Here is a 23,553-nt window from a genome sequence, read left to right as displayed (position 1 = left end):
AGCAAGTGCGCGCGTGTTAGCGCGTGCTCGTAGCTTACCCTCTGCTACGGTGGCTAGACGGGTGGGTACCCGGAGCGGCGTAGTTGCTTCTCCTCGTCACTACACTGCGTCGCTACACTACGTCGCTACACTACGTCGCTACACTACGTCACTAGGTAGCGAAGTGCGCGCCGTCTGCTAGTCGATCTGTTGTTATTGCGTGTCTTTCATATTTACTAGAATTAGTGTCTACTGTAGCATATTGACGAAACAAAAATTGTTACTTTAGGTTGTGAGGCTGTACAGAAGTTTGATGATTCTTTTTGTAGTGAGCAATTTCTAAAACGGTCATGCATATAGTGTCTTAACACGGAGGTGTCACGGTAAGCTCCGGTCACAATTGCGATAGTTCTCTATGTTCCTGCAATTCACTTAGACGTTTATGTAGCCAACTGAATACTGTGTGTGATGTTCGTGAATACCAACCGTTTTAGTCTTCGAGACACAGTGAAAGTGTTCCAGCACAGACGAAAAGTAGACAGAGGGGCACCATTTCCTTTGAGCCGAATCGTAAGCCGTCTGCAAATACGGAAGCCATGGGCTAATTATCCCCAGTTTCTTTGCCGCGAAACCCATAGCTCTCCAAGAACCGTGAGCTTTAACTTCGCTTTGCTGAGACGTTTCAACCACATTAGTGATGGCCTATTCGCCACATTCATAGGCCTATTGTGTAGATTCCCGGGGTGTATATGCGGCCACTGAGTGACACTGTTCCTTCAAATCTACCCGGCGCTCCGGCTTACTTATTCTTGAAGATTTCGACAAAAAGAAAAAAGCAACTAGACCAGGATTGGCGGCCGCTTATAAAATCCTGAACCCACAGTCAGCCAAACTTGCACGCGTTTCACGCAAATATAATGTTATTGAATGTACCGGGTGTTCAACAAGTATTTGTACATGAGCGATGAACTGAACCTCTCGATAGGCGTTCGTCTAAATGATTCTTAGTGAGAAACTTGAAGACGTTTTTTGAACTACCGTGACAAATATCGACAGCCTCATAGCACCCGAAAATTCAGCTTCATGTACGCGGCCGTGGTTCACAAGAAAACGACTGCTGTGTGCACTGCCCCTGGCAGACTGTTCTTTATTTCTTCAGCTCAAGCGTTCTGGAGAAATCACTCCCCCCCGCCAAAAAAAAAAAAAACTCGAGCCTATGAACACCAAGATCAAGCTATTTCATTACTCGTCTGCGCATCCATGTGAAGAGCAAGAACATGCCTCCCGAGAGTACACCAGAAACAAAAAACCACCTTACGCTACGACATGCCATGAGCAATGTGATACTGTGCAATATTTGATTTGGAGCTGTAATATGGTGTCTAGAATGCCTATAGGTTGCTCTTAAAGCATGGTTTTTTTTAATTTATGGGTGTGACCAAAAAATTACTCTATTTCATTCAAATATACGTATACAATCATCACTAGTCTCAACATGTTACTCCACTCTGGAGCTAATCATAGTTCATCGAACAACGTAGGAAACAAAGGTCTCATTTATATGGCAAAGCTGGAGAGCTTCACACGAATTAACACAATTTTTTTTTTACAATTGAAGAGATACGCGCAAAGAAATAGAGCCACGGAGTTTATTTATATGAATGTCAATATTTATTCGACCGCATTTTAGATTCCATCAAGCCAGGTCATTTGGATGATGCATTTGAGAGCATAAGCGTAATGCGGCCCTGCGCGAAATACGTTCGCACACAGAACCTACATATCATTGCGTAAAAAAAAATTGATTCGATGTTCACGAGCAGAAGCAGGACTATTTCGTCCTTGTGGTATTTGTGTTCCTCCTTGCAGACTCAATTTTACATGTTTATCAAACTAAACCAGGTTACAATTTTTTGTTTATTTTTGCCTCCCAACTCTACAACAAACAGCTGACGGAGAAAGCAATATGTTACTTTCGCGAGTGACAGATCTTTGCTGCATTCGGAAATGTGTAACATTCTATAGGGTCACTGCAAAGTCGGCTTCCTGTTTAAATAGAGTGATAAATACACCGCGTTTCCACTGTAATACGTGGCACGCGCCGCTTGAGACAGGCCTCTGACCGCAGCGCCAAATTTGTCCTCATGAAGCGGAGAAGCGCCGAACTACCCAGCAGGAAGACGGCACACCCACTCATCAAGCCACCATAGCTGTGCTGCTACACAAAGTTCCTGTCGGCCGTAGGTTTCTAATAGAGGCAGCGCTCTGGCATTCACCAGGTACCTCGCAACGTTGGCATAATGAGGTGTGTTAATATGTAATGTGGTTTAGGAGCCTCGCCTCTGTTTTTTTTTTAAACGAAGCGGTATTTGCCTCTTCCTTCGACTTTCCGCCTGCTGCTGCTGTGGGCTGCTGTCGCGCACACCACGTCGCAGGGTGGTTCTGAGAATGTATATCGATGACAGTGCGAGTAAGAGAGAAAAGGCGACAGGAAAAACTCGTTTTCATCTCGCCATGTCGAATGTGCATAATGCTCTCCGGAGATCCCTGGCCGTAACTAAGTTAACCGCTTGACAGCTGTAATTATCCGTCACTCCGGAAAAACTGCAGCGCTTCCTTTTCTACTAACCTGCGAGGCAAGATGGGACGCATATAGAACTGTAGAAAGGAGAAGGGGAGGGAGGAGAAGATGCAGTTCCTATACAAAAGAAGGGGAGAGGTGACGTAAGAAGGCAAGGAAACCCCACTACTATACGACAGTGGTTGCGGGGAAACAGGATAAGATTAAGTTGAAGCTACGGTACAGTACGCTGCTGCTATTTCTGAAAAATATCGCCATGCAAATACGTCAAGTGGGCAACTTACGCAGGGCGTGCAGAAGCAGAGCGGCATTAATCAAAGCGCACCGCAGGATCCAGGCGAAACTACGGAAGCGTTCGTCGTTTAATTTAATACTTCTGTGGCCATCGCGTTAGCTTTGCGGCTATGGCATTGCTAGGGGTCGTGGATTTGTTCCCAATCGCAGCAGCTGCATTTCAGCGGGGGCAGAATAGAAAACGCGCGTGCACTTAAATTTTGGGACACGTTAAAGAACAACCCGGTGTCAAAATTAATCCGGAGTCCGCCACTGCAGCTTACCTCATAATCCGAGTAGGGTTTTGGAACGTACAGCCGCATAATCCAATGCAAGTTTATTACTTCTGCCACAATGCAATGTGTCTTGCGAGCAAATGACAACGCTCAACCCTCTAAGAAGGTATAAAGTATGGCGCACAACAACGCCTCAAATAAATACCTCTCCCTGTGTGTTCCGTGTATTACGGCAACAAACATCAACTCACCACTTTCATGTTAGCCTAGACGCTGAAGGAATTAAGCTTTTGTCGTCAAAATCCCCGCTAATTATCGTGAACCGAAGCATCCAGCACGGAAAGATTCGCCTAAATCAATTCCCACAGTGCATCAGATTTGCATAATTTTTTTCCAACAATTCATTTCCGTAACTTGCCTTGTAATCACCAGCACGTGCTATGTGTAAAGAGCCCTAGGATATAAAAAGCCTGTAAAATTTGTGAATCTTAAAGTTTGTTGAGCGCACATAGCTGATAACGCTATTACGTAAGATTTTGATTCAATGTTGTGCTGACGGCTCAGGTATATATGAGGGAAAGGAGCCCAGGTCAGCCTGATCCAGCTTTGACTCCATTGCTTTCTGTAAAAAGAAAATAATACCTTCAGTTTTCGCAAGAATTCAAATGCCTTCTACAATTTTCAGTATTACACATATGTATATATGTTTATTCAAGGTGTTCGGAGCACGCTCGACTATACAAATTTCTAGCGGATGGAGGCAATCACAGCAACGCCACACATTAACTACGGTTGTCTCCATCTTGCGTTCGAGGCTAATTTAATCGCGTTGGCAGGTATGTCGACAGTGCATGTGATCTTTATTCCATATAGTTTCTTGTGCGTATGCATGATTGCAGTCACTGCTGTCATTGATTTAGAGCATCGGGGCGATTGTTTTTGATTTGGTGCGAGAGATCGCGCCATGCGTGTTCCATACAGTCTCGGGCACTCCATATCTGTGCACCGTTTTTTAAGCATGTTTCCTTTATCATGTATTAACATGCTCACGATATTGATTGCGCATCTTTGGTTGACATCATATTTATTTCTAGAAATATATACAGTAAATTACAGTGCATGCTGGGACAAAAATAAGTAGGTATATAAGGAAGTAGATAAGCAAGTAGATACCACGTTCCAGAATTTGCATCGTCACCTCGAGCGCGTCTCGAAACTGTAATGCCACATGCATTATACACATTATATCTTATATTCGAAGGAACAATTGCGCTCATTATCTTGTTTAAAGACTATTCTGTTCGCGCTGGTGCGCAGTCGCACCAGCGGAAAGCACAATGTTACTTACCAGGTTTTCACGGGAATCATCGTTCTACTTATCAAACTAGTGCTCGACATCGAAATTTGTGAGATTTCTTGAAATGGTCACTCTCCTGCATTGTTAGAACTTGTTTTATGTCACATGTGCCCCCCAGTATCATACTTTTCTGTAGGCCTCCACCGCATTCTAAATCACTTGGTAGTGATAGCTCCGCCTTTTTGCACAGCTTTATATTTAAATGCTGTACAAGTGGCGACCCGCAAAGTCAATATTTGATTAAGCACCACTGATTAAGAACGCCCAGCTGTGTACCACAGTGTATCTACATTCACTTACACACTTACCACATGTGCAAAGGCACATAGTACGAGTAACTGTCCATATGCAGCGAACGCCATCGGCACACGCATCCCTTCCCTCTGCAGGACATGCATCACTGGCCAGGACTGGAAGAATAGGCTCGATCATTTTAGCACGACAAAAGGCCATTTCGTAGCCACCATATCTGACAGCAAATTCTAGATTCGTTGACTCAGAATGAACACCAAAAATGAATTTCAGTAATTGAAACTCCTGGGAAACATCATCTATAATTCGTACATATGTGCAATAGTTCATATTTTATTTCACGTGCGAGAATTTGGAATGCCGCCTGGAATATGTCGCTTTTCAACAACAATATTTATCTCATGTTTAAGTTCATGCTCTATCTCCTTAAGGCAGCGCTTAAAAGTGCTCCCGAGAAATTACACAGCTGGAACCGAATTTAGCACGAACTATATCTATACATTGAAGTGGCCAGTTATTCCGTAGAATAATTTTACATGTACGTCTTTACAGTTTTCTGAAACAAATGTTCCCAAAACAAGCCCGCATACGCCTAAGACAGACAGTCCGGCTCGCGTTCATATGTTCAAATAAAGCATTTTTTGATAATTTATTTCCCTAAATCTTAAACCATAATCAATACTTTTCCAGACAACAAGCAAGATATGTCATGGCCACATTTAACAGGCGTTTAAGGGTGTTTGGCAGCATGTCTGTTTGTGCGAAATAACGTGAGTCATCAGAAATGCAGATTTACAGCTGCAAAATGATTAGTGTGGTCAACACCTGCACCAACAAACACTTTAGGAGTATCATGCAGACCGCTTTATTCATATTTCGTCGGTTTTATGTTACCTTTAGCGCCAGAGGAGACTGAGCACGATATGGGTACAAGTAGAACCTAAAAACACCTATTACGCAAAAGTTGCTTCTTATGAAAGGTGTGTTTTTTTTCTGTCCCAAAGCTCCAAGATGCCAATGTCTATTTCCGTGTAGTTCTACGTTTCGTGTTGCGGTAACCACTGTCTTTATCTGCAGTGTGTTTTGCCGATCATTGCTATTGGAAACATATAAGAAAGGCGTCACTTTCAGTTACGTAGCTGTAGTTCTAGGAAAGGTCATGTGGCTAAAATTGAGAGCCTCCGTCAGCTGAGAGCTAAATCGACGCTTCAGTTCTCGATCCTACAAAAAAGGCTGCTGTACCACGCATTATGCGTAACATCAACAACTCCCGCTTTGGTGCCTTTCATTACACTTCGGTTGTTTAAAATGGCAAGTTCAGATTATTTATTTCATTTTTATGAAATAAATAATCTGAAAATTCGTTGCGAACTCAATTTAGCCAGAAATATGCGTTTCTAGGCCAGCGCAACACTTAGGATTCAGATCATACTCTGAAAATTTGAAGAGCAGCACATTCTTGTCCTTCGAAGGTATAAAATCAGAGCACCCTACCTCAAGAAACAGCTTAATGTAAGGAGAACGAAAAGATAAACATGAGCACAGAATGCACATAGATAAACCCACTGGCATCAACTGGTTTTCCTGATTTGAAACGGCAATAACGACGTTGCGTTTTGATGTCTGTTCCCAGCAAACGTGTATATGTGAAGAGGACTGCAGAAAATTATGTGACCCCAGCTGAAGGGGGGGGGGGGGGGTAAGGGTGGAACAATGCATATTTTAAAGCTTCTTATGATGAAAGGTTTTAGGGGGACCAAAGTTAACATAATAGCTTGAGCTCAGTATTTGGACCAGGAAATTATTGGCGGCGCCATATTTTAGTCGCGCAAATAGATTTGACACAGCTAGATGTGAACTGAAGACAATGCTTGACAAGACAGCTAGGTGGCCATTGCTGCGTAGGGAACATTCGTTAAAGGGAACGTCTAAACTTTTCAACTGCTGATCATATATTCAGCAATTGATAAGTTCGGAACTTTCCAGCCTTACACAGTATTTATTAAAGGCACATGCCTTTAATAAACATTGTCAAGGGCTGGAAAGTTCAGCGCTTTGCCTTTTCATAGCCACTTGACTTCAAGAAGAGGGCCAGGGCTACCAAGCCCGTTCGTACATGTAAAGAAAGTATTTACCATGGAGCGCATCGCAATCTTTACAAAGAAAAACTGTGCAAGAAGGAACAGCATTTTCTTAGCTTGCGGTACTGATAGATATCTCCCACGGGACAATGAACACAGTTGTTCGTGAAGACCGCGTTCTGCGAAGTTAGCGCGCACTGCGTGCGTAGAATACCTGCCACCTTCTTCCAGAAAAAGAGGCCTGAATCCTTTCCATAGCTCAAGCAGCGTCTTGACAAGAACGCCAAAAGCATTACTAGAAAGAAAAATCATCTGCCACCAAATGTTTCCTCAATATATAACGTCATATTTAAAAAAAATGGCTTAAGAACAGTTGAAACACAAGAACGCCGTAGCATTGAAGTTTCCAGTGGCCTAGTAATCTGAGAAACTCATGCTGAACATTTTTCGTCGGACAAGCACGGCATCATTTTTGTGTTTCCTCTCCACCAGTGAAACCATCAACACAAAGTGCTCCTTGCGGCTCTGCTATCATTTTTTACTCTGCCCTCGGAAAAGTGCGGTCTCCTGTGATCAGCATGGCCGTTTTCCTACCGCACATCATATGCCCCACCCCCAACTCAATGAGCAATTCGCGATATCTTGGCTGAAAGCTACCGCTTAAAACACAGTGAAATCCTGACATTTCTTCAAGTGACTATCTCCTGTTGGACCACACAACGAGGTACTGGAGGCCACCAATTCTCCAACAATGATAAGGTCAAGCAGGCTGTTATTTATAGTCGTGATGCAAGTAGTAATTTTGCTATACTGCTAGGATCCATCTAGACAAATTAGCACTCCGGGTTGCACACAAAAGTCCCTCTATGAGCATGCAACGATTGCTAGTTTGAAAGCGAGCAGGAAAGAGGTAGCAATTGCAGGAAAGAGGTGGGCGGCCAGCAAAAAAAAGAAAGACCCCAAAATGAAGGCGGAAGGAATGTTAGAAAAACGTGTATAGACTAACTCTGAAGTAGAACTGGTAGCTGGCATTCTAGATGAGATTTATTAAAAATAGTTGAATGAACAGTTGGGTTCCACTTTATCTGGTTGAGAAGCAGGTTCATACTAAGAACGGAAAATTCTTCGTCCCTAGCAAAATGGTGGGGCTGAAATTTTTAATATATGGCTAGGCTTGTGTACAGAAACCTTTTGCGGGCTTGAAACATCGCTTCTTGATTTGCCACAGGAATTTGCTTACATATCTTCCGAAGACAGCAGGGAGAGTATTCGTGATCGTGTTCTGTCGACTTATATCCGTTTTTCTTTTTGAGCCATCACATATTCCAAATATTCAACGCCATAGCTTAGTGGCTGAATATCACGAATGGCGGGTTTAATAGCTGTCAGCGGCGGCCAATGTTTAGTGCACTTTGTAGAAGTTTTTTTTAAAAGAAATGTGGTTTTATTGAAGGAATATCTGCTCCTTTATGTGCGCTCTCCTTATTCCTCTCCTAATTATTGCAGGATGAAAAGCCTGGTTTTATACAGACGCGACGTCGAACGAGAACGACCTTAAATAGTAGTACAGGTTACCACCGGAACAATTATTTTATTTAAGTTGTATTCTTATGCGTTTTTAGTGTCCTATGCGTATTATTGTGCAAATCTGGGATATTCACTGCACTACGCCGTTCCTGCACTCGGCATATTCTACCTCCCACTCCTGGGGCACTGTCTTTTCCCTCCTGCTTAGTCAATATACATTAAATTTCTAAAACCTGAGTAGACATTGAACAAGGTTGCATATTTATCACACAAGCGAGTGAGCTTCTTGACTCTTGTGTGACATCTTATGCATATAATCTATTATTTCCACTTTTTCATGTCGGGGCTCGTCATCTTTGATTATTTTTTTAATGCCTTTGAATATTCTTTCGTACACACATGTTATAAAAAAGCAAGGAACCAGGATTGCATACACCCCTCAATCTGATTTTCAATGCGGAATAAAGGCACATGTGGACACGAATTTTTATTATCTGTTTCAATGCTGTTTTCTTATGTTTCGATTAATTAACTTGAAGTGGAGCTAGCAAGTGGTGAAAAGTTATTTGCGATTCTAAGATTATATTTACTATGCAAATGACTTTCAGAGAAACTTTTGTTGGGATCGCGCTATCAAATATTCGTGTTTTACGGTAAGTTAGTCCAAGGTATATTTTCACCTTCCTGCCCTACTCGTGTGTAATAATAGGGCACGTAGAGAAACGTGCAATAATTTTATATTCTGAGCATCTTACAACATCAAGCTGTCTTTAAAATATCTCATTACAGCTGCGCCATTGAAATGAAACGCGGTTGAGGGCGTTTGTCGAACTCCCAAACTCTTATACAACACGGAGATGCTCTCCGCTTGGTTCCAGCGAAGATCTGCCCCACGTACGTGCGTCACGGAATCACCATCTCAAAAATGTGTGAGATGGCTATGCTTACTCTTTTTGTTTCGCACCTACCTAACGTTTATAAAAGTAGGCGCACAAACATTAGAAATGTTGTTTACAAAAGGCATTGTGCTCGTCATGGCCTATATTTCTTGGAGCGATGATATTTAGGTATGGCTTGTTTTTTCAGCGTGTAATTCTTAAAAAAACAGGGTAGCTTTGACAGCCATAGCTTTTTAAACGTGATAGCGTTTGGAAACTTCTTGCGGTCCAACTCCGTAGGTGCTTACGGACGACGGTATTCCTGGTGTGTTTATGGTGTTTTTCGAAGGGTAACCCGTCAACCGTCAAAAATCGGTGGCTCCGCAGGGCTTCATGACATTTTATTGTGTCTGCTAACCATTCACCCACGGACTTCCACCACATATACGTCCTCAACATTGCGTCGTATATTCTTACGACGCCTGGTATCCTCCGAGTTGCTTTTCACGTTGCGCAGCAGCACAGACCTCGTGTAATTGCCATCACTGCTATTGCTTCACCCTTTGAGTCAAATTATAAATAGTGAAATACAGTGCGCGTTTATTTACTTGTACAGGCGAATGTACAACAATGGTCGTAATGGCAAAATTCAAAGGGGGAACTATTGGCACCCACTCTAAGGCACTAGAAAAAAACTGAACGCGGCGTTTGTGCCTTAGCTTGTGTGTCAGTAGTTCGCGCTATCAGTTTAGCCATGCTTCCATACCATACCGCCCATTTTTTTCATTTTTTGATAAATGCTCTCAATATTGCCTAGAATACGTGGACCACTTTCCTGCTATGACCAATTGCAAGTTCTGGAAAGAGAGATTAACGACTTTGTTACAGGACTTCATCGAACGATCAAGCTTCACATGCAATTTGAATAAATCTATAGTTGGATACAGCATACATAAGCCTGTACGTTGGAGATGTTCACGCGCATTAATATTTCGCCATTCATGCGCTAAGTAACAGCAGCCGTTGAGAGCACTGGCTCTCGCTATCAGAGAAATTCGAATCAGTTAGCAATGCGTGGCCCTCTATGCTGGACTGGTTTTCGAGGCACATTAACGATGGCGCATTCTAACTCACCCGAAAAACCATTTTCCTGTGTTAACCGTCATAGCGTTGCGAAAACGAACACAATGGGATGTTGCCGCTGGGCTACGTTAGCATCTTTAGTACGCCATAAAGAAAGTAGGACGATATAAATCAGTCATTATTGTAGCTCGCTAGAATCACAACCAACCTGGTTGCATTTATTGCTCGATTACCAAACGCTCCTCAAGATACAGAGAAATACACGCTGCTCTTACAATGAGTCTAACGGTTCCATTCTTTGAAATTGCATGGTGTACATGTTACTCCATTTTTTGAGTGTTGTGTGCATCGGGTAAACGGGAAGGTGTGCTTAAAGAGGCTGAATGAACACGAAAACTCGCTTGAACGCATCTGCCATCATTTGCCGGCTCAAAGGTGCACCCTCGGTTCTGTTTCAACACTATTTCTCAGTGTTAACTGAACCAAGGAGCCAAGAAAGCCAATAACATTTTGACACTCAAAATAGAATTTGCCAGCGCAAGGCGTCGTTTGCGCTCTTACATGGAAAATATACAAGATTACATCATCGATACTGCAGAAAAAAAATGTTTCCTTGCGAGATTATAGCAGTTTCTGTTACTATCGCTGTCTACTTATTTATGTATATTATTTAGCAATTTTCTCAGTTTTAAGGCGTTTACATCTGAACATTGAGATATGCAGCTGCATTTTGTGTATGTTTAATATCTTTCACTTATTAAACTCCCCCCCACCTTAAAACGGTGTTTTTGTTTCTACATATTGTATGCGTTCCTTTAACAGGGTTTTTTAATGCGTGAAGCATGCAAAAAAACAAGAAGTCTGTGAACATAGGAGGCAGAGAGACACAGGAGAGCACTCAAATTGTAAGTGGCGACATGGCGCTCGTTTAATTTATTTCATATGTGCGGGCTTGTTACATATTTCCGCGCTATCGACCACTCAACGGAAATGTGGGCGAATTCCTTCATGGAGAGGTGTAACGAATGTAACTATAAAATTCAAACGCTACAAATTCTAACATGGGTCTACCCTCGATCTCCCTTTGTACACAACGCCGGTTGAGCTCCTGAGCGCCGGTTGTCCTGATCGAGCTTCTGTGTAGCGCGGGGCGCTTATTAAAGGAGGTTCGGCGAAGGTGAATTTGCCTTGGCCCTGTTTAACTTGATGGTACTCAAATGACCGATCGGGCATGCGGCGTCATATGACGAGAGACACACAATTCTTCCGGCCGTAGAGACGCAACTACCGCTGTTTTGCCGCGAGAATATTTCGGCTCAAGCACTGCTCTCTGCTTTATGCCACAAGAGAAATTATCCTTTTGAAATTTTTCTGCGAGAAATTTTGGGCGGGTCGCCTGACAACACAGAAATATGGATCACTTTTTATGATGCGGTAATGGGTGTCTGTCATACAAACACTCCGTTTTTCAAGCTGGGACAATTCCTCAGTGGTGCAGCGAGAAAATGGCATGAGTTGCACTTCCTAGAGCATAATTGCAAACCTTGGTACATATGGAAACCGAGCTTCCTCTTTATATTCCAAAAAAAAATATTATATGGACATATGAGCACTTCGTTAGCATCCTTAGATTGTTTCATCCACATTCTGGGGGCTATATATCTAAGTTTGTATTTATGGTATTAGGGTATATCCCTTAGGGTACTTCACGTACTTGTCGACGGATATTTTTTATCTATCTATCTATCTATCTATCTATCTATCTATCTATCTATCTATCTATCTATCTATCTATCTATCTATCTATCTATCTATCTATCTATCTATCTATCAATCAATCAATCTGTCTCTCTGTCTGTCTGTGTAACCGCTTTCTCGCCAACCGGCGTCCCTGTGTGTTTCCACACAAAAAGGTGCGTGCTGCTCTACAATGACAAAAAGGGGGACTTAAACTTATCCCATGGTGGTAGCTATGATACCGGCATCACACAGTTTCCTCAAAGACAGCAACCCTATTCTTTAACCGGATAGGCAGAAATCCATAGATATGTGCCATTATTCAGTGAACATTTCGCTAACTTGAGTTACTCTGTATGTGCCACGGGATATGCGGCTATTGAGTAATGGAACCGGTGTCACGCAGTTTCCTCAAAGACAGGAACCCCATCTTTTAACAGAATAGCAGGATATGTGCCGTTATTCAGTGAACCTCTCGCCAACTTTGGTTAGTGTGTATGTGCCACTGGATTTGCGCCAATTGAGCAAACAATTCTAAGTGTCGCTGTATTGATTCAATCCTAAACGCATTCCCGTCGACAGTGATCGTGAGACGGGCGAAATTTTTGCAGCAATTCAGTCAAAATGTTGATATCGTGAAATCCTTACCGCAGGCGCACATGCAAGCCTTCCATCCTGGGCTAGTAAAACAAAGAGGTTTTCTCTCCTTTCCACAGTCCTTCTTGCAACTTGGAGGCACTAAATTCAGTAATAATAACAACAAAAATTTGGTTGGAATTGGTTGACCAGCAAGTATTTAGGTGCGATCTGCTTATTATTGAAAAATACCTCGAAACGACTTTTTTATATCTTATCACAAATAAAACGCCAATTTATAAACGTTGTGCGAACATGCAAGAAAAAGTTTAATTTCACGTTTTTCGATGACCTCATCATTAGCTATTCCTTCGTTCCGAATCCACACGCTTCTTGGAAACAGAATGATGCTTATAAAACTGGTGGCGGCAATTTGTTGCTTCTAATCCGACAATATTATTACGATATTATCGGTAGATACCCGAGAGACGAGCCGCCGCGAGAACGACGACGAAATGGGTCGGTGCCCTTGGCGCGAGAAAATGTCGGCCTGGTGCTCTGGCTCCAGTCCAGTGTAAATAGCTTGTCAATAGCCTCTTCCGTCTGTATCTTTGTACACGTAACATTCTGTTGGAGGTGAGCGATTGCCGTCCTCACCACGGAACTCCGGAGTGGTCGGTACTTCGAGCTTGTCACCATGCCTCCCGGTGACGAGACCACCTCTGCAACGGCTTCGGCTTGTCCGACTGCTCCCGCCGTCATGGTTGCCCAACATCGCGACCCTTGTGTGTTCTCTGACCTGGAGGGACAGGACGTTGACGAATGGATCAAGCTATATGAACATGCCAGCGCTAATACCATGTGGGACCCAACGATCCTGCTTGCCAATGTCATCTTTTATCTCGGCGGCACCCCACGCATGTGGCACCAGACGCATGACTACGAGATAACCAGTTGGGATAATTTGAAAGAAAAGCTCAGGGAACTGTTCGGCGACCCACTGGCCACGAGGTTGCCGCGAGAAAGGCTCTTGCGTCTCGTGTTCAGTCATCTACAGAGCCGTACGTTTCATACATCCTCGACGTCTTGGCTCTATGCCGAAAAGCTGTCGACGCTATGTCTGAAGCTGATAAAGTATCACACGTCTTAAAAGCCATGACCGACGACGCTTTCGATTTCCTTGTTTTCGGCAACGTCTCGACAATCGACGCCAACATTAAAGAATGCCGTCGCCTTGGACAGGCTAAGAGCCGCCGTATCACACACCACATCACGCGGCTACCCTACACTGCTGCAACGTCGACATGTGAGCGTCGACCACGTCAGGTTACCACCTGTGACGACGTCACCCGTATTGTTCGCCGTGAGCTCGAGGCGCCTGTCCGCCAGCTTTCGCCGCGATGCCTCCCGATCCGCCAACAAACACGATTGCGATGATTCAGGCCGTAGTCAGACAGGAATTTGAGGGCATGGGTCTGAACTCCGTGTGTACAACGTCTCAACCCAACGTTCCCCAGTTCTCTACCGGCCCTCCTCATCCCCGACAGTCCTTTTCTGCCATATCTCGCCGCAACCCGCCCGATGACAGGCCGATCTGCTTCCACGGCTGTCGCATCGGCCACGTCGCTGTCACTGTCGCAACCGATGGCCGCCACCTCCTCGGACATACGCCGCCACTTATTCCCGCACTTTTAGACCTTCTGTTCCCTATGCCACCCACCATGAACCCACTGTTGCTGATGCGCCTGCTCCGAACCTACGCTGCCGCCGCTCGCCCTCACCTCGACGCCATCAGTCTCGTTCGCCCCAACCCCACCGCTTCTCTTCGCCGCCTATCATCTCCCGGACTCAGCCGGAAAACTAGGCACTGCAGCTTCTGGAGGTGAGGATGCGTTGTCGACCCTGCCCTCAAATCCTCTGCTCACGTTACCAACGAAACAAAACCTTCTTGACGTTGACGTTGATGGCTATCCTGTCACTGCACTTATCGACAGAGGCACACATCTTTCTATTATGAGTGTTGCCTTCCGACGACGACTCAAAAAGCTCCCCACCCCAGCGACGGCACGCGTCGTCCGCGTTGCGGATATTATCGGCATGTGTACCGCACGAGTCAGCATTGCCGGCCGCCACACCCCTGTCCTCTTCACCGTGATTGCTAATTACCCCCACGACCTAATTCTCGGCCTCGACGTTCTCTTCGCGCTTTCTGCCCTTATTGTCTGGTCTGCCAGTACTCTTCTCCTTGAGTTGCCGATTCTCGCAGAACATTCTGACGCACCCCAGTGCCGCCTACGCCCCACCGGCTTTATTCGCCTGCCGCCAAAATCAATAGTCTATATTGAACTCTAGTCTTCCCCACCAGTCCCTGATGGTGAGTACCTCGTCACTCCTCTGCCCAACATTCCGCTACAGTATGGCGTTACCGTGCCTCACAGTGTGCTTACTATTACTGCGAACCGCACTCGCATATCTATCTTTAACTTTGGATTGGCAAAGCAAATTCTACCGCAAGGTATTTGCCTTGCCAACTTTGATTGTCTCGGCGACCATCACGTGGCAGCGTTATCAACCGATGCTTCTTGCGAGCTTAGCAGGCCCATCGTGCCAGCCTCAGCCGCCTATCCCAAGATACAGAAACTGGTTGCCACGGACCTGTCTTCTGCGCAGGCTGAAGACCTTTACCAAGTATTATCGCCCTACAGAGATATTTTCGACTGCGACGATCGCCCTTTAGGCCAGACGCTCGTGGTAAAGCATCGTATTCTTACTGGCGATGCTACTCCTATTCAGCGACGACCGTATCGAGTTTCTGCGTCGGAACGCCGAGTAATTCAAAGCGAAGTCAACAAAATGCTGGACAAAAACATAATTGAGCCTTCTTCGAGTCCCTGGGCGTCACATGTTGTGTTGGTTAAGAAGAAGGATGGCACGTGGCGCTTCTGTGTAGACTACCGCCATCTAAACAACATTACTAAGAAGGACGTCTACCCGCTCCCACGTATAGACGGCACCCTTGACTGCCTCCACGGTTCCAGTTATTTCGCTTCTATCGATCTTCGTTCTGGATACTGGCAGATTGCTGTTGACGATATGGACAGAGAAAAAACCGCGTTCATCACACCTGATGGCCTATACCAATTTAAAGTAATGCCGTTTAGATTATGCAACGCCCTGCCACCTTTGAGCGTATGATGGACTCCTTGCTCCGTGGTTTCGAATGGTCCACATGTCTCCGCTACCTCAACGACGTCATCATCTTCTCGCCCACGTTCGACACTCACCTTGAGCGTCTAACAGCTATACTTGATATATTTCTTCAACTTAACTCGTCGAAATGTCGTTTCGGCCACCGCCAAATTACTGTTCTGGGCTACCTCGTTGATGCTGCCGGAGTACAGCCTGATCCCGACAAAACTCGCGCTTTCCGAGACTTTCCGGTTGAGAAGACAGCCGCAGACATTCGAAGTTTTGTCGAGCTATGCTCGTACTTTCGTCGTTTTGTTCAAGATTTTGCGGCAATCGCTAGACCCCTCACTAATCTTTTGAAGAAAGGCGTACAATTCTCATGGGGTACTACAGAAGCCGCCGCCTTCACTCCTCTCGTCACTCTTCTCTCCTCCCCACCCATTCTCGCCCACTTCGACCCTGATGCCCCTACAGAATTGTGTACAGATGCCAGCGGTCATGGCGTAGGTGCCATCTTAGCCAAGCATCAGCGTAGCCAGGATCGCGTTATTGCTCTTGCAAGCCGCCTCCTAACACCATCGGAGCGCAACTATTCCATTACGGAACGAGAATGCCTTGCTGTAGTCTTGGCGGTTGCGAAGTTCCGTCCTTACCTCTACGGTTGCCCTGTTTCCGTAGTCACTGACCATCATGCTCTCTGTTGGCTCTCATCCCTAAAATATCATACAGGCCGGCTTGGTCACTGGGCTTTGAGACTACAATAATTTCCGTATTCTGTGGTCTGCAAGTCTGGCAGCCTGCACCAAGACGCTGACAGCCTGTCGCATTACCCTGTTTTCGACCCTGACTCCTCCAATATTACCAGTGCTGCTTGTGTATTCTCTGTTTTGCAGCTGCTTCATTTCGCCGACGAGCAACGTCGTGACGCCAACATCAAAGGTCATAGTCATCATAGTCTCATAGACATCATAGTCTAATTTACAATAAAGCAACACTACTTCAGTTTATAAGTATTTTTACGGCATAAGGAACACAGTACACCTGAATGGTGACCCTTTCACGTAACAACATAATAAGTTGCTTGAATGCCTCTCCTAGGCGTAGTTTGCCAGGAACACTACAGCAGACTTGATAGTTGAACGAGAATGTAAATCTTGATGGTGAAATTTGCGGCGCGCACAATAGACAAGGACGCAGAGAAGTTGGACACACGAGCGCTCACTCACAACTATCACTCACAACACTACATTCAATATACAATCTCAAGTACAGCAGCAGATTATTTTTTCTGATTTGCGACACAGAGTGCCACGTTCGAAATAACGCTGGAGTAATACGTTTATTTTGAAAGAAAAGTTTTGCAGTGTCACCTTGCTATTACACTATATGTTACACTATATGCTGCAATCAGAACTATGCAGGTGCCAATCTATCAACCTTGTCGTAAAGGCATATTTCCTGGTAGACAACACAATATACATACTCTAATGTTTTCTTACTGATATTGAGAACTTACCTAATTTCATTTAATGGGCGAATAATGCGAATAATGGGCAGGTGAAATAGCACTGTTTTGAAAACGGAGGCATAATAATGGTATACTCAAATTACGAGCGGACATTTAGTGAAGTCGAAAGATTCGAGTAGGCTGGAGGCGTGCAAATGACGATTACAACGTGATAATCGTTCCCTCGTGGCCTCCTCGATGTCTAATGGCAATTGAAGCGAATCTACAGACTGGCGTATTTTAGATTTAAAAAGAATGCTACCGCTCTTCTTCACGTACGGCATGGCCACGCGATTAATGACACATAAGCATGAGGGTACCCAAAAGTGGCATAATTTGCTACTTATACCACTCGTCCGTCTAATTTATAAGTCATAACACGAATAATTACTCCTGTCAGCCCTAAGCCAAGATAGAAAAGAAAGCGAAATTGCAGTTTTTTTACAAAACCGATACTTGAGCAATATAGCAGCGCTGCGCTACAGCTGATTCACCCACTTAAGCTGCCGCAGCGATAGGAATATTAATCTCGACGAAGCTATCTGGCCTGGAGGAATGCGAAACATTCAATGGCAATACTTTTGCCTAATGGACTAACACAAATACACAAACTTGTATGCGCGCTTGCTTGTGTTTGTTTTATAGAAAATCACACGTGACCTGCACGGTTGGCGATACTGGTCTTTGTGATATTTTACTAGTTTGGCTAGCAACTGCGGGAACATTGATTTTCTGCCCATTGTAGTGAGATTATTCCTCGCAAAAAAAGTTTTTACTTCCTCGGATACATGAGGCTCTACTCCTGTCTTGTATCCTCAAGTAGAGAAGTCTTGGAGCCTAAACAGACAATCAGCCGAATTATATGTTCTGAAAGGAGAACGCATATATATCGGTTGTAATGCCTAACATATAAACTATCAAACAATCTGAAAACATAATTTGCCCCTTATATAAGGAAGGAAGAAGTCCACTTGACGCCGACAAAATCTCTGCGAAGATTTTGCCAAACATGCGTACAACACTGACTGTAGCGGATATCTCGATGTGAATGTCTTTCAATCATGCCTCAATATCGATGGCATTTAAGTACTGTTTGTAGATCTCTATTCTACGCACGCAGATATAAACATTTGCTCATAGGGCGCACTTAAAGCAGGTCACGACCATTTGACGTTGCCCCAACAGCTGGAGACTTAGTGCACGTTCCTTGCTCGATTGGAAACGTCATCGGTTTCTCCACAGACAATAAATTTACATGACATTACTGCAGTTTCTGCACGATAGCGTTGTATGCCCTGTTTTATTTTCACCTATTCCACACACTATGTGCCTCAAATCCCCGAGAAATAAAAAAAGTTTCGCAAATATTTGGTACGCGTGAATAACAGTAATTCTTTTCAGCAGTTGCAGTTACTGGTTTCAGCTAAATAGACCTACCACTTTTGGTTTCTGTTCATCAAGGGAGCATGTCTTCTTCGTGTTAATGATACATATGCGGGAGAACCTGCGGTCAAACTTTACAAGCGCCTGCTACCATCAGTTCTTCTGTCATATACCAATGAACTATAAACATTTCTGGCTCTACCATAATCAATAGTAGATGTAAGAATGAAACGGCAACCGGCACAACAGAATGGTTGGAGATGATATTAGCCACAATCATTAAATGAGTGTAGTGCATGTTCGGAACGGCAGACACCACCACACCACCCCGTACTGTGTGCTAGTCCATATGGAGACTGACCAGCTAAACGAAAACAACCAGCTGAAGGTTACACGACCGAGCGCACGGCAGAGCTTGAAGAAAATCGCCTGAAGGAGGCGCCACACAGCGTGGCACCATCTTTCAAGGTGACGCGAAGCCCGCGTCGCGGAACTCAGGGACCGCTGGCGTCTGTCTTATCGGTAAAGATGACGATGAAGTGTATGGTGCCTTGCATGTGCCTTTTGAACGTCGCCATTGGAAATGATATATAAAGCTTGAGCCTACTAAAAGTTAAGTGCCTTTTGAACGTCGCCATTGGAAATGATATATAAAACTTGAGCGTAATAAAAGTACTAAAAGTTAAAGCTTCATTGGTATTGTGGGACCCTTGAACAAATTTGTTGGATCCCGAAAGGCTGTCCTTGCCAATTGTATATGTTATTTATGGTAAATAAACTTTCAAACCATAAACATCAACAAGAACTCTAAAGCAATACTTTTTTGTAACGTGCTTGCGCAGTAACTAGCGTACGCAATGTGCTTCTATACAAAGGCTAGTGGGCCAGAGACCGCACTTTCTTAACTTTTGACGGCTTGCTCGCGTGATTGGAGGGAGCCTAACCGACTCTGCAGGCATTTTCACTAAAGTTGTTCTCTCTCTCTCTCTCTTGCTCGCGTGATCTTGTGTTGTTCTCGCAACTTGCCCAGGTGTTCTCGTTTGAACGCCCTGATAATGGCTGTGCCTTTAGTTTCAAGGTGAGCTGAAGGTCGTCGACAATGTGAGCTAAAAGCATTTCATGCTTATTAATAAATGTTGTAGCTAGAGTGAAGTATCGTGGTCGACCCGTTTGTCTAAATGTAGTTTCTTGGCATGCTCGTGTGTTTTGCAGCATATAGCGAAGATCCCCAAAAACCATTTTACCTTTAGGTATATTTTCACGCAGTACATTCATGGAGTTACCAAAAAGTAACTGGCAGTCTTCAATACTTTTTACCTGCAGTTGAATAAACACCTATATACAGCAAACAGATTGTGATTAGTAAGATGAAAAGCAGAAGTCACCTTTCAAATATGCATTTGAGTCCATGGTGATTATAGTCAAGACGGAAGACGTAACACTGTTGTTTTGCTCGTGAACGCAAGTAAGTTCGTATTTGATGTGTCATTAAGAAATAGATTCAAATTGTGAAACACATTTTGTTGTATGTGAGACACTTACCAGAGATCACGATTCACATAATATATGTCTCAATTTTCTTTGCAATTGCGTGTGTACGAAATGGTGAAAATAAACGAACCGAATGCACAAAGTTCTCAATTGTTATTTAAATGATCATTGATAGCAAAGAACGCGGAAATATGCGTTGCTTAAGTAGCTTGAATTATGCTCTGCAAGTTTCTTATTTTATTTTGAGCACCTCTTTTTACGTAATAGTTCTGCGAAAACCCGAAAGCTGGAGAGAAGTATTTATTTAGGGAAATGAGACGTCCACTTATTCGTAGCAATTGCTAAAAAGAAAACCCGTACGGCTTCCTCGAAAGAAAAGCCGCGCGGTTTCAGAAAATTTCGTCCTGGTCCAGGACTCGAACCTAGGACCACCCGCCTTTCCGGGGCAGCCGCTCTAGCATCTGAGCTAACCAGGCGGCTAGCAGATGGCAGTGCGAATTCGAATTTGTCAACTTGAAGCAAATGCAGGAGTTTGTTGTAATACTTCTGCGGAAACCGGCAAACTAGAGAGAGTTAATTAATTCAGGGAAAATAGATATCCAGGCATTCGCAGCAATTGCTACAAAAGAAGCCCATGGGGGTTCCTCGAAAAAAATCCTTGCGGTTGAATAAAAATTCGTACGGGGAAGGGGGGGATGTCGAACCTGGGACCACCGCCGTTGCGGGGCAGCCGCTCTAGCATCTTAGCTAGCCAGGCGGCTAGCGGAAGGCAAGGCGAAGTCGAATTTGTTAAGAACTTGAAGCAAAGGCAGGAGCTTGACTAATAGTTCTGCGGAAAGCCGCAAGCTGGAGAGCAGTAATTAAGAGAAATGAGACATCCATCAATTCGTAGCAATTGCTAGAAAGGAAACCCGTACGGATTCCTCGAAAAAAGAAGCATCGCGGACGAAGAAAAACTCGTCCGAGTCCGGGACTCTCACCCGGGACCACCACCTTACCGAGGCAGCCACTGTAGCATCTGATCAGAGGTATCGAAATTTTTCTTCAACCGCGACGCTTTTCCTTCGAGGAACCCGTATCTGTTTCTTTTGTAGCAATAGCTGCGAATGGGTGGATTTCTCATGTCCCTTAATTAATTACTTCTGCCCACCTTGCGGGTTTCCGCACAACTATTACGTCAAACGCTTGCCTTTACTTCGAGTTGTTGAAAAATTCGACTTCGCATTGCCATCTGCTAGCCACGTGGTTTAGTAAGATGCTAGAGCGGCTGTCCAGGAAAGGCGGTGGTCCCAGGTTCGACTCTCAGACCAGGAGGAATTTTTCTTCTACGGGGAATCTTTTCTTTCGAAGAACCCGTAGGCTTTCATTTCTAGCATATGGTACGAATAAGTGGATGTCTCATTTCTCTTACTCATTCACCTATTTCTACAAAACTGTATATATGATTGAAGACAAGGGTATATTAAAGATTGCTCGTACCTCCCGGTGTACCGTAATGACGTCGCCGATAACTTTGAAAGGCCGATAAAGCCATACGGGGCTCAATTATGCCAGTTGATTCATGCCACGTGCTTACAAAACCATGGAGACTTTCTTCTGGCGAGTATACCTTCGTTTCCAGCACGTGCGATAACCATACTGTAAAAAAGTACAATTGCATGGGTTTAGTATTTTCTGCTTGCGTACCCTCCTGTGCTCTAAGTTTGTCAATCGTGATGTAAAATTTTTTCATTAAAAATATCACATTACCGCTAAAAAAAAACAACTCATCGACCACTTTAGGTGTCGAAAACAAGTGATGTTATATTTAGTTAGTTAAAAGGAGAAATTATTGAGCCTTTGTATACTAAGCGCACTACGTTATATCGGCATTCCATATATTAGTCAACCACTTGCAGCATCTCGGATGCTCAGGGTAATATTTACGTAACTCCAAATGGGTAAGTATAGAAAACTATGCACCTGAACAATAATGTCTGCGATAGATCTCATTGACATTATAGATAAGATGCCTGCTAATACCTTAGTTTCATATAAAGATTACTGCTCAGTAGTGCCACTTATTTGTCATCGCAATCTACGAATACGTAGAGGGACGTCGTGGAGCAGGAAGAATGCAAATATAAGTATCGGTATTTCAACTGTCCATACATTTGGCATTAGGCGGAAAAAAAAATTGCTCTACTAAAACCTCAAAATCGAAAAAGTGCTTTCTTTCTCGTTAGAGCAAAACAAAACTAAGAGACGGCCTTCCTAAAACTCGTAATTCGCAGTTTCTAAACATTTATTGGTACCCTGTGGCTTCCAGCCCACATAGCTGTATTTCGTAAAATTGTCAAAGATATTTCACTTACTTGATGTCAGCACAACAAGCTGTACAAGGATGTGGAAGGAGGGAAATGGTCTCGAAGTCATAGCTTGCTGTAAGGAATACCAGTTGGGTCTTCGGCTTTCAGTACTGAATAGATAGCGCAATACGTAAATCTTGGACGGCGCAGCAAAAGGTGCATGTAAAAAATGACTACAGCAAGTCGTCCTATTGTTCAAGTGCACCTGTGGTTAAAGGACTCCTAGTACTAACAGGAAGCTGCACAATGTTTATATCTGGTACTCCAACTTAGTGTCTTGGTTATTATTGAGCATTCAACCTACCCAAAAGGCGTTATCTGCTAATTGCTTCACGTGTATAATATCTATACATGTAGTAAGTTAAAAACCTTAAGCGCCATGAAAAGATTCATCGTTCAGTCTTTCCAAATGAGAATTCACTCACTGTAGGGTGTTTTCATCTTAGAAAGCCTTGCGATTGGAGTTTTGTATTACTAGTTTATCTCACTAGGATAGCAAATATGAGAGATATTGAGGCGCCTTCGCGCCACTGCCGAGGAGTCCGGCGCCGTTATTGTTGTCCAACCCCGGCATGAGCAGTGCATGGACTGCTCCAGTTGGGAAGGTTAGAGGGCCTCTAAAAATTGTGATTGCGTTTTTATTTATTAATTTATTTATTGATACCGCAGCGCAATGAAGGCTATAGCAGGAGTGGATTTAGAGACGAAAATTATACACAGAAAGTACGGTACAATGATGAGCGTGATGTGCTAGGACTATTTATCGTGGATGGCAGATACAAAACTTCGGGTTGGGGTGAGCATAAGCGAATAGAGCCAGGTAAGGAATTCCAGTCTCCAGTAAAATGAGGGAAAAAGTTGCACATAAACATATTAGGGCGTGCCAAGTCGGGCATCAAGTTGAAGTTATGTCGTCTCGTCGATGACGCTGGTGAGACGTTTCTATAGTTCTTTTGTGCAAGTCTAACGGGAGAACTGACAATGCTGTGCGAAAAATGTAAAGGTGCTATGCGGCGACGAGAATAGGGCTAAGGTGCATTCAAGGAACGAAATGCAGAAGAGTGTGGAAAGTCAC

The 23,553-nt window shown here is 44.0% G+C and overlaps 1 protein-coding gene across 1 annotated transcript; it reads right to left on the bottom strand.

Annotated features, from left to right (window-relative positions):
• Nucleotides 1-1,616: 1,616 nt before the first annotated feature.
• LOC142587853 (uncharacterized) lies at nucleotides 1,617-22,615 on the bottom strand. The gene is made up of 4 exons (XM_075699156.1): nucleotides 22,485-22,615; nucleotides 21,610-21,768; nucleotides 4,735-4,836; nucleotides 1,617-3,691 (listed from the first exon to the last, which is right to left on the bottom strand). The coding sequence occupies exons 1-4, from the start codon at nucleotides 22,543-22,545 to the stop codon at nucleotides 3,660-3,662; spliced, it is 354 nt and encodes a 117-aa protein (XP_075555271.1). The 5' UTR covers nucleotides 22,546-22,615; the 3' UTR covers nucleotides 1,617-3,659.
• Nucleotides 22,616-23,553: the final 938 nt, after the last annotated feature.

The sequence above is a fragment of the Dermacentor variabilis genome, chromosome 7 (genome assembly GCF_050947875.1).
Source record: "Dermacentor variabilis isolate Ectoservices chromosome 7, ASM5094787v1, whole genome shotgun sequence".
In the NCBI taxonomy this organism is placed as follows: domain Eukaryota; kingdom Metazoa; phylum Arthropoda; class Arachnida; order Ixodida; family Ixodidae; genus Dermacentor; species Dermacentor variabilis.
Note: the sequence above shows the minus strand (reverse complement) of the source record. Positions and strands in the feature narration are given on the sequence as shown.

Bases quoted from the DNA above. Each gene is read 5' to 3' on its own strand.
- LOC142587853 (XM_075699156.1), bottom strand. From the start codon at position 22,545: ATGACTTCGAGACCATTTCCCTCCTTCCACATCCTTGTACAGCTTGTT. The intron at 4,837-21,609 runs GTACGAGCAATC...CTATTCTTCCAG, and splicing joins TCATTACGGTACACCGGGAG to TCCTGGCCAGTGATGCATGT. The intron at 3,692-4,734 runs GTAAGTGTGTAA...TTCTTTTTACAG, and splicing joins TATGTGCCTTTGCACATGTG to AAAGCAATGGAGTCAAAGCT.